General features: G+C 52.1%; 1 gene segment (V, D, J or C); it reads right to left on the reverse strand.

The window, feature by feature from the left end:
• Positions 1-5,225: 5,225 nt before the first annotated feature.
• On the reverse strand, positions 5,226-5,715 carry LOC123348479. The segment is given in 2 exon segments: positions 5,226-5,554; positions 5,641-5,715. Coding segments are annotated over 2 exon segments (375 nt in total).
• Between the last annotated feature and the right edge of the window lie 6,303 nt (positions 5,716-12,018).

Raw genomic sequence — 12,018 nt, forward strand, 5'->3', positions numbered from 1 at the left:
AATCATTAACGAACATGAAAGCCCACTCAGGAAAATGAAGCTGCAGACAGGTAAGGGCACAGCCATAGGATTGCTTAGAAGGTGAATTCAGCAGGTTGCTGGCAAATCGAAGGAACAAGCCTCTGTGGACCACTGAATTTTTAAATAGCAAATAAGATTGGGGAGTTTTGCATATCTCTGAGAGAACATATATATGTAGATGGGGGAAATGCCCATTTTTTCGAAAGGAGAACACAACATCCTCCTTCGTAAACAGTGTTGGGAAAGAAAGGGAAAGAAGGGGAAAATGGGGGGTGAGGGAAGAGAGAGAGAAATTCATTAATTGCTTCCTTCCATTCTGAGGACAGGTTTATTTCTACTGGTAACTTAACCTTTATTCTTAACTTGTTTTTAATAGGCAAATTAACTCATTGGGCAGAAAGATGTTTTCAATCAGAAAAACATTTCTCACCTGCTAGTTGAGCTTATCAGAGATCCCTCCAGTATAGATGTGATGAAGTGTGTGTGTGGGGGGGGGGTATTGGGGTTTTTCTGTGTTTTCCAGTGGTTTGCATGCACAGGAGGTGGGACTCAGTGTCCCTGGGTGTTACTGGTTTAACAGGTGAGGGGAGAGGGAGTTTGTTGTTACAGAGGACCGGAGAGGGACTCGGGACACCAGCCGATGGCCTGGAGGATGGAGACCCCGTTGACTGGTGACCTGGTGACCCGGAGACCTGGCTCAGGAGACACAGCCGGTTCTGGCCAGTGGGAGGACAATGGGCTGCAGAGAGAGAACCCTGGTGACCTGACCAGCCGGTTCCAGCCAGAGGAGAGCTGAGAGGAGAGGAGACCCAGGAACTTCCTGTTTATGACCCTGTTTACCTGGAGAGAAGCCAATGGACAGAGGCGGGTCTTGGGGCCGGGGATATCGGAGGCCCAGCTGGGAAGCAGGGGGTTCTCGGGGCTGGAGAGGGGGAGCAGGCAGAGCCCCCCTGGATGCAGGGGGACTGGGATTTGCTGTTACTGAGAGAGACCAGGCCTGAGGCCCTGAGAGTTTCCTGTGCGGTGTTCAACTCTCAATAAACCCTCCTGTTTTATGCTGGCTGAGAGTCATTCTGGGCTAGAGAACAGGGTTGCATCAACCCCTTCGGAGGTGAGGAGGCCCGGGGGATCCAGAGCGCATGGACTCCCTGAGGGGGCCCATGGTGAGAAACAGGTGTGCTAAGGCTCAGAGAGGTGCGGCTCCAGGAGGTGGAGGGGCCTGACCCCGAGAGAGAGTGGACCCCCAAGAAGGGCTGTCTCACTGAAGGGGGCACCCCCCACAGGGCGCACAGGGCCAAGAGTGGACACGATCTGAGAGTCCGTGACAATAACAAATGCAAGATTTCAATAAGGAAAGGCTTACACAGAGGTAATGCATATGTACTTTATTTGATCACAGGATATAGGGCAGGACAGAAGAAAAAAATGGTGTAAATGTATGTTTTATTGACTGTTTGTTTTGCAATAAATAAAACTTACCTGGCCCGAACTGGCAGTAAAACCAACCCAACAAGCCATAAATACATTTGACAGGCTGAGTATAACAGTTAATGAAATCAGAGCGTGTAAATGGCCATAGCTCCATTGAAATCAATGGGATAGATCCCAAAATAGTTTAAAACAGCATAGCTCCATTGAAGCCAAAACCCCTGATCTAGTAAAATCTCTCTCTCCCTCCCTCCCTCCCTCTCCATGTTCTTAGAAAGGTTAATAAAATAATAGATGGGGTGACTTGTGGGCTGCTTTCCTGGTTCTGGGAGTGGAGTGGGCTAGATGAAGGTGGGAGGGGGTGAGCCAGGACTCCTGGGTTCTAGTCCCAGCTCTGATGGAAGCAGAGTGTAATCTCAGGGGTAGGACCAGAGACAGAGGGGCACAAATCACTGCCATTTGCAGTTTCCTTTCCAGTATTTGAAATGGTCCCGATAATTGTACCATAGAGAGATCTATCCATCGCACAGTACTACATGCCGGTATGTTCCGGGGGAGCAGAGCAGACCTGTAAGTAGAACTCATTCCTGGCTGTGTCTCTGGTGATCACTATGTGGGTCTGTAAACTGTGTGTAGACCGTGTTACTCATGATGACCCCCCCCATCCATTCCAGCCCCTTCCCCTGAACCCATCGGAATCAGCTCCACCAACTGCTGCTGGAAATGGAGTTTCCGGACACAGCACAGGTCAACTTGAGGGGCTGTGAGGGCCTTGCCAGGGCTGGGCCTGACTGGACCAGCTTAAACTGGGAAAAGGCACCTCCGGAAAGAAGGTGGGCAGGTGAACTGAACACTTAGAATCACAGAATATCCAGATTGGAAGAGACCTCAGGATGTATCTAGTCCAAACCCCTGCTCAAAGCAGGACCAATCCCCAACTAAATCATCCCAGCCAGGGCTTTGTCAAGCCGGGCCTTAAAAACCTCTAAGGAAGGAGATTCCACCACCTCCCTAGGGAACCCATTCCAGTGTTTCACCACCCTCCTAGTGAAAAAGGTTTTCCTAATATCCACTGCAACTTGAGACCATTACTCCTTGTTCTGTCATCTGCTCCATCCTCTTTGCAACCTCCCTTCAGGTAATTGAAGGCTGCTATCAAATCCCCCCTCACTCTTCTCTTCTGCAGACTAAATAACCCCATTTTCCTCAGCCTCTCCTCATAAGTCATGTGCCCTGATCATTTTCATTGCCATCCGCTGGACTCTCTCCAATTTGTCCACATCCCTTCTGTAGTGTGGGAACCAAAACTGGATGCAATACTCCAGGTGTGGCCTCACTAGTGCCAAATAGAGGGGAATAATCAATTCCCTCGATCTGCTGGCATTGCTCCTACCAGGGGCGGCTCCAGGCACCAGCAAAACAAGCAGGTGCTTGGGGTGGCACATTTCTAGGGGCAGCATTCTGGCGCCAGCCATCAGAGGTGCTGACTCCGGGCCATGGGGAAAAAGTCACCCCACCATCCCAGCTCACTGCCCCAGCTCACCTCTGCCTGCTCCCCTGAGTGCGCCGCCCGTCCCCCCTCCCTCCCAGGCTCCCTGTGCATGAAACAGCTGTTTTGTGCAGCAAGTCTGGGAGGGAGGAGAAGCCCAGCGGCGGGTGTTTGGGGAGGCAGCGGCAGTGGAGTGGAGGTGAACTGGAGTGGGGAATGGTTCCTCTACCCCTCGTTACTTCCTGCACCCCCAGGGGTCGCTCTAGCCATTTCACCACCCCAAGCACGGTAGCACGCCGTAGGGGGCGCTCTGCCGGTCGCCGGTCCTGCGGCTCCGGTGGACATCCCGCAGATGTGCCTGCGGATGCTCCACCGAAGCCCCGGGACCAGCGGACCCTCCACAGGCACGCCTGCGGGAGGTCCACCGGAGCCGCCTGCCACCCTTCCGGCGACCGGCAGAGCGCCCCCTGTGGCATGCCGCCCCAAGCACGCACTTGGCGTGCTGGGGCCTGGAGCCAGCCCTGTGAACCCCCCCACCCCCTAGCTCACCTCCGCTTCGCCTGCTCCCCTGAACGCCCCTCTGCTCCGCTTCTCCCCCTTCCCTGCCAGGCTTGTCACACGTGAAACAGCTGTTTCGTGCAGCAAGGCTGGGAGGGAGGGAGGAGAAGCCCAGCGGCGGGCGCTCTGGGGAGGCGGCCAGGGGAGGCTCTAGGGATTTTGTCACCCAAAGCACAGCAGGCAGGCTGCCTCCGGCTGTGGGAGGTCCACCGAAGCCGCGGAACCAGCAGATCCTCCGCAGGCAAGCCCCCGGAGGCAGCCTGCCTGCTGCCCCCACGGCGCCGGCAGAGCGCCCCACATGGCTTGCCCCATGGCTTGGAGCGCTGGTGCCTGGAGCTGGGGCAGGGAGTGGTTCCTCTATCCCCCGTTACTTCCTGTGCACCCCCCCACCCTAGCTCACCTCTGCTCCGCTTGCTCCCCTGGACGTGCGCTGCTCCGCTTCTCCCCCCTCCCTCGCCTGAGAGGGAGGGGGGAGAAGTGGGGCGGGGGCACACGGGGGGGGGAGCAGGCGGAGCGGAGGTGAGCTAGGGTGGGAGGTCGTGGGGGCCCCCAGGAAGCAATGGGGAGGGAAATGCTGCCCGCCGGGGGGGGCGGGGCTGGGGATTTGGGGAAGGGGTTCAGACGGGGTGGAGTTGGGGAGGGGCCGGGGGGCATGAAAAAAGTGGGGGCAGCCAGGATTTGTTTTGCTTGGGGAGCAAAAATCCTAGAGCAGCCCTGGCTGGGCCCGGCAGCTGGCACTGACTTCAGGCAGAGCAGTGCCCGCTTAGCGCCTCTGGCACTGACTTCAGGCAGAGCAGTGCCCGCTTAGCGCCTCTGACACTGACTTCAGGCAGAGCAGTGCCCGCTTAGCGCCTCTGACACTGACTTCAGGCAGAGCAGTGCCCGCTTAGCGCCTCTGGCACTGATTTCAGGCAGAGCAGTGCCCGCTTAGCGCCTCTGGCACTGACTTCAGGCAGAGCAGTGCCCGCTTAGCGCCTCTGGCACTGACTTCAGGCAGAGCAGTGCCCGCTTAGCGCCTCTGGCACTGACTTCAGGCAGAGCAGTGCCCGCTTAGCGCCTCTGACACTGACTTCAGGCAGAGCAGTGCCCGCTTAGCGCCTCTGACACTGACTTCAGGCAGAGCAGTGCCCGCTTAGCGCCTCTGGCACTGACTTCAGGCAGAGCAGTGCCCGCTTAGCGCCTCTGGCACTGACTTCAGGCAGAGCAGTGCCCGCTTAGCGCCTCTGGCACTGACTTCAGGCAGAGCAGTGCCCGCTTAGCGCCTCTGACACTGACTTCAGGCAGAGCAGTGCCCGCTTAGCGCCTCTGACACTGGCTCCCCTGGGAGTGTGAATGGTTCGGGGCCCAGCGCGAGTCCCAGGGAGCCGGATTCCCGGAAGTGGATAATCGCCCACAGCTGTGACTGACGTCACTCAGCGATGCAGGCGCGGAACGTGCTTTGTACTGAGGCCCGGAGTATCTCACCGTTCATGTCACCGTTACCCCGGTCTCAGGGAGTCCCCGGTGCACATTTCAGTGGGAAGCGCAGGGAAGCGAGCGTGTAAAATCCCTTGGCGGAAGGGGCTGGGAGGGTGGGATGCAGGGGGAGAAACGCGGGTGGCTCCTGAGATCCCCGGTCAGCAATGCCCCGCCTGTCTGTCTCATCCCCTACAGCACTAACTGAATGTCCATGTCGGCTGATTAGAAATCCGCTTCCCCCTTTTTGTGCCAGTCCCGGCTCTGCTCTGTGTCACTGTGTCTCTCGGGCGCAGTAATAGGTGCCGCTGTCTGCAGCTGTCAGCGAGCGCAGCTCCAGGGAGAACTGGTTCTTGGAAGGGTTCACCGAGATGGTGGTGCGACTCTGGAGGGAAGCGGCGTAGTTTGTGCTTCCCCCTTGAGCTATATCCCCGATCCATTCCAGCCCTTTCCCGGGACTCTGCCGGATCCAGCTCCACCAGCAGCAACTACTGCCCAGGGTGTCCGAGGAGGCGCCTGAGATGGAGCAGGTGAGGCTGAGAGTCGCTGAGGGTTTTACAGTCCCGGGCCCTGACTCCACCAGCTGCACTTGTGACAGGACCCCTGTGGAAAAGACAGAGCCGTGTGAATTCATCCCACAACCCATTCATCTCCCGGTGCTGTGCAGATCGGTCCCACCCAATACTCACACGAGGGGGCGGCCAGCAGGAGAAGGAATCTAAGTATTGGTTTCATGATTGTACTGTCAGAGAACAGAGCCTCTCTCAGCCAGAAACGCCAGAGCGTCTGAGCTTTCCACCGCCAGGAGTTTGTGTTTATACAGGACACGCGTGGGCAGGGATTTGCATGCTGGTTTCAGATATAAGAGAGGAGAGGGGTTGGAAGGGAAATGAGAACGGTCTGTGCATTGCACAAAGGAGGCACAAAATTCAGATCCACAGCTGCAGACTTTGAATCGTAGGTTTGTCCGGCAGAAATTGAAGTGAGCCAGGCGGCTCAGGGCTCGTGCTGGGCTCTGGGCATCATCTCTGGTATTGTCAAAGCTGCAGGGAGAAGTGGTTCTCGGTGTGTCTGTAGAGATGTATCAGAGGGATAGGCTCCTAGTCTGTATCCACCAAAACAACCAGGAATCCGGTGGCACCTTGAAGACTAACAGATGTATTTGGGCACAAGCTTTCGTGAGTAAAAACCCACTTCTGCTTCTGAATAAGTGGGTTTTTCCCCCACGAAAGCTTGTGCAAGGAGTACGTGTGGCACCTTGGATAAATGTGTTAGTCCCTAAGGTGCCACAAGTACTCCTGGTGGTATTTGCTCATATCCCGAAATTTCTAAAAGTGCCGAAGATCCTGTTTTTTAAATGTATGTAAGCAACTGGTGGGATGTTCAAAAGCACCTTCCTGCCCAACACCCAAAGCAATCAATGGATTTTAGGCTTCCAAGTGTTTTGGAGAATTCCATTAGGCATCTAAATCTCTTTGAGAATGTGGCTCCTCGACTGCTGATTCACGTAGGTGCTTTTTGAAAACGGCCCAGATCAGTCTCGGTTTCTCAGTCAGCCGCTTTCTGCCTCTTTCCCTGTTTCTCTTTCCCGTCCAGACGGGCAGGACCGGCTTTGTCTGATTGTCAATTAACCCCTTGGAAGAGCTATAAGATTGAATTTTACTGGACAAGGGCTCGGTAGCGCTTATGGATATATTGCCAGCAGGGGGTACATGCACGTCACTAAACGTATGATCCTCCTCTACGTGGCATCCAAATTGTCCAGATATGCGTAAGAAATTCCCTCGGGTTCCTTACCCGCCTCCCCTTTGCGTTTTCTTTCCATGTAGATCGATGTTAACGGGGGGGGGGGTGTCGCAGCTGTTTTACATTAAATTCCCTCCTTGCATGAAAACGAGAATGAAATGGACGTGGCTTTTCCTTTCCCTGTTCTCCGCCCTCACCCGTGAGTGTCTGTGGGCGTGGGACCGTAGGGGCACAGAACCGGAAGATACTTACACACCGGAGTGGCCAATAAGGAAGGGAAAAATCAATAACCAAATCAATAACAAATTCATATTGTTTGATTAAAAAGGACACCTTCCCTTCCCTGTTGGAATCACTAGTATTTAAAGAGGAACCCCCGGGGCAGGGATTTGCACGTGGGTGTCACCCAGCAGGGACGGGAGATGAAAGGGGCCGGCGGGGGAGCTCTAGCTAGATAGGGAGCCCCCTGCAGGACATGCCGGTGCCTCTCAGCTGATAGATACATAGGGATCTTCCCTCGAGACATGTCCGTGCCACTCGGTTTGGAGAAATGAATTCAGCAACTGTCATAGATCCATAGAATGTAAGGACCCTTATGGGCATCAGCTCTGATCTGCATAACACGGGCCGGAGAATTTCACCCAGTGCTTCAATTAATTAATTCTAATTGCTGTCTAATGTCCACGAGCCATAGCATTGGAAGAGGCCTCATTGTGCAAGCAGTAGCGATTCGCAAAGCCTGTAATTTCTATTGTCTTTTGGAAAGAGCTGTCCATTCCCAGCTTGGCTCCATCCACGGGGAGTTAATGAAGGGGCTGTCTAGGAAGAGATGAAGAATTTCTGACCCAAAAAGAGGCCCTTTATTGCATCCTAGCTCTCTGTGAATATGTCAGATAAAATTTGGTCTCCCTTTGGAATAAATCAGAACATTTAGAGAGGAAGAATGGTATTGGGATGAAACATTGGGCTACACTTCAGGAGAGCTGAGTTCAGTTCCTAGTGCGCTTTCTCTCTCAAACTCTTTATGTGGCCTTGGTCAAGTCACTTAATCTTTGCGTGTCTTACCCATATGGTGTGTATACGGCCCCCATTCCTATTGAACCTCAAAGGCTCATAGATTTTAAGGGCAGAAGAGATCATGAGATCATTTGGTCTCGCCTCCTGCAGAACACAGGGCGTAGAATCTCACCTAACTTCACTCTATTGAGCCCAGTAGCTAGAACTTGACTAAAGCATTTGTGCCAAAAAAAAATCTTGTCTCGAGTGAAAGCAAAGGTGCCACAGTCAGAGTATTTATCCTCAGACCACCACTGTGAATACATTCATCACCCGTTTACTGGTGGGGAACAGAAACAAAGCTAGTGAGGGCCAGATTTTAAAGGTGTCTGGGCGTCTAAAGACGCAGATATGCGCCCAGTAGGATTTTCAAAGAAGTGTAGGCAACTGGGGCCAGATTTTCAAAGGTATTTAGGCTCCTAGTGGAGTTTCGAAAGAAGTCTCTGTCTCTAGAGTCACAGCAGAGCATCCAAACCACAGTGCCCTTCTCCTCCTTAATTGTCTGCCTCAGTTTCCCTGCCTGTCAAATAGAGTCCATGAGGCTTCTTGATTTCACAGATTGGTGGTGAGGGCAAATTAATGGCTTCGCTTTTTGTAAATGTTTTGAATCTCTCTGTTTATAAATCGTGATGAGAGGATTTTCACTGGCACACGGGAGGAGAGGTGCCCAATTCCCAGGGAAGGTGGGTGCCTAAAGCCCTGTAGGCTCCTTTGAAAACCTCACCCAGGATTCCTCGGAACAGGGACCGTGCCCTGAACTCCAGAGATGGGGCAGTTTTAAAGGGACAAGTATTTATCTAAAACACCCTCCCTTGGGGGATCTGAGTGTGAAGGGTGTGTCCCCCCACCCCTTTGTCTGTCTCCCGCATTATCTCTCTGTCACACTCCATCTTTCGCACTGTCAGACTCCATCTGTCTGTTGCATATTCTCTCCCTCTCACCATGGCTCTCTGTCACACACTCTCATTCACTACCTCGTCATCTCACTTTCACACTCTCTGTCTTCCTGTCACACTGCCTGTTTCTCTCACAATTTCTCGGTCACACACACACACACACACACACACACACACACTGAGTTTTTCGCGCTTTCTCGCTGTCACAGTAACTCTCTCTCTCTCACACACCCACTGATTGTGTATCTCTGCCTGCCTGTCTCTGTCACACCCCGTCTCTCTCTCAAAGCAGGGAGGTTTTTACAGGGTCTCTGGGTCCCGGTGGGTTACTGTGCTCCACTGCCGTATCTCATGGCGCAGTAATAGGTTGCGCTGTCCGCCTCTCCAGCGCTGTTCACTTGCAGGTACACTTGGCTTTTTGCTGGCTCTCGGGTGATGCTGATCCGGCCTCTGAGAGCTGAATGATAGTCCGTGCTCCCTCCACCCCAAAGTGTCCCCATTCACTGGGGGGATTTTCCAGCTGGCTGCCTGATCCAGTTCACCCCGTAATCAGTGACTGAAAATCCGGACACGGTGCAGGTCAGTCTGAAGGTCTCCCCTGGTTTCTTGACTCCCCCGTCGGATTCCTCCAACTTGATCTGGGAGTAAACATCTGTAGGAAAGAAAGGACACAGGGTCAATGCGTCTTGCACTGAGACTGGGATCCTCCAAGGGTCCTAAGGGAATTAGGCTCCCATTGAAACCAAATGGGAGTTAAGTATCAAAGGGGTACCCGTGTTAGTCTGGATCTGTAAAAGCAGCAAAGAAACCGGTGGCACCTTATAGACTAACAGACGTTTTGGAGCATGAGCTTTCCTGGGTGATGCATCCGACGAAGTGGGTATTCACCCACGAAAGCTCATGCTCCAAAACGTCTGTTAGTCTATAAGGTGCCACAGGATTCAAATGGGAGTTGGGAGGCTAAATGCCAATTGATTTCACTGAGGGAACGGCACCCTTTGAAAATCAGTAGAATCTGCAACTCTGCGCCTAACGCCCTCAGGCACCTCGGGAAATCACAGCAGGAATCTTTGGCGAATTAAATCTCCCAGGCTATTAAGATCCCACCCTTACATGATGGGAAGAAGACCAGGACAGCGATGGCTACGCTGGTTCTCATGTTCCTGGGGCAGAAATCCGCTCTGGAATGAAGGCTCGAATGCGGCCTCCCGAAGTGAGACCAGATGCAGCATCGTCCGTCACGCTCCGTGTTTTAACAGGGAACTGACTGACCTGATTTGCATGAGGCGTGTGTGCGGTGGGGAGTATAAAATGGGGCCCGGTTTTCAAAAGAGTTCAGAAGAGTCAGATCCCCAGTTGGAGTCAGTCAGCTGTCACGCCATTGGAGTCAATGGAAAGTTAAAAAAACAACAACCCCCCAAACCAGAGAAGTTCATGGTGGACAGGTCCCTCAATGACTATTAGCTGGGCTGGGCAGGGATGGTGTCCCTAGTCAGAAGGTGGGAATGGGCATCACTTGGTGGTTACCTGTTCCGCTCATTCCCTTTGTGGCACCTGGCACTGGCCACTGCCGGAAGACAGGACACTGGGCTAGATGGACCTTTGGTCTGACCCAGTCTGGCTGGTCTCATGTTCTTACATAATGGACTAGATACCTCTCTAGGGTCAATTGGCCATTGCCCCATTAGATTAAATGGGCACAAACCCCTAGATGATGTAAATGTTCCTATATGAATTTGAGACAATAGGGTCACATCCTCAGCTGGGGTAAATTGGCTGTAGCTCCACTGGAGTCAATGGTCAAGATTCACAGCTGGTTTAAATCAGAAAAGCTCAATTCGAATCAATGGGGCCAGTTCCCTAGCGGGTGCAAATCTCTGTAGCTTCATTTGAGTCAATGGACCAGATCTACACCTAGTGTAAATGTGCAGCGATCTATTGATGCCTGTGGAGTAAGGCAGGTTTATATCAGCTGTGGTGGTCTCACTCTTTAATGCCACTGCATTTTAATATGTGAGATGCAAAGGGTTCTGGGAATTAACATGGACTGGAGGGAAATATTGTGTCTGTGATTGGGGGAAAACATCAAGGGGGTCTGCCTGATCTCACAGACAGCTAGGGCTGGAGACCCTCAACCTGAGAACTGCACGGTCAGGGGCGTTGCAGGGTATTTAAAGAGGGAATTTGATCATTGTCTGTTAGGTTCACTCCCTCTGAGGCACCTGGCATTGGCCACTGCCCGTAGACAGGATACTGGGCTAGATGGACCTTTGGTCTGACCCAGTATGACTGTTCTTATTTTCTTAATTATTCAATTTGCATCTCTGGGGAGATAAAATCCCAGAACTGGGTGTTGGGGGACTTGGATTTCCTCCCTAGATGAGCAAGCAATCCACCCCGTGCAGCGAGGGAGAAGTGAAGAAGGAAATATCCTTTTCACCAACTTTTGCTTTCTTCCTCTCTGTTCCTCCCATGAAGTTGCGGGGCATCTTCAGTCTGAGTTTTAAAAATTTCTGTCCAGCAGCAGACCCCAAATCTCTCACCCTGTGCATCCAAAAACTGCAAAATCGCCACTGAAAATGTACTTATCTGACTCCTATCACTATAGGATCGGATCGGCTCACACTCTTTAATGCGTGTAGTCTCACAGAACTCCTACCTGGCAGGACTATGATTACTGTGAACCGAATAGAGGAAGTGCCGTTTCATTCAGTGGGCATTGGACCGGTTCCCAAATCACAGCTGAAATGTGTGTAAACACGTCTTCCCCCTAAAGGGAGAGCTGAGCTGTGTGGCGCTTTTCCTGCACAAGAGGAAACAGAGCCACTGACTTCAGCAATGATTCTGTCAAGCAACTAATGGCAGTTAGTGAATTAGCTTATCTTTCCAGAAACTACACAAATCAGAATAAATTATCTAATTTACTCTTGATAGACTAGAAGTATGTTGTTTTCATGGCGGAACATCAGCTATTCCTTTTTAACCTGCAAAAATAATTCTAAATCTTTTAATAAAGAGAAAATTAAGTGGAAAAAAACCTCTGGTTTTTATACTAACCAGGCTCCGCTTTGCAACCATCTCAATGGAGCATGAGCTGGCCAGAAAGCAGTTCAAATCTTTGCAACCAAGAAGGCAGGGAAAGCACCACTTTGATTATTCAAACAGATACAAATGCCAGTGTTTACTATGCAGACAAGAAAAGTTACATTTGTTCTTCAGGCATTTGAAAGTTGTGTTACTTAAAATGTTTGGACATGGCATTTTAAGTTGTTAGTTCCCCTTTATTGGGGTAGGCAGTGAGCAGCACCATGAGAGGAGTAGAACAGGAAGAAGGCAGAATTGAGACCTTTCAAAGTTTTAGCCCAAGTG

This window comes from Mauremys mutica, chromosome 13 (assembly GCF_020497125.1).
Source record: "Mauremys mutica isolate MM-2020 ecotype Southern chromosome 13, ASM2049712v1, whole genome shotgun sequence".
Lineage (NCBI taxonomy): Eukaryota > Metazoa > Chordata > Testudines > Geoemydidae > Mauremys > Mauremys mutica.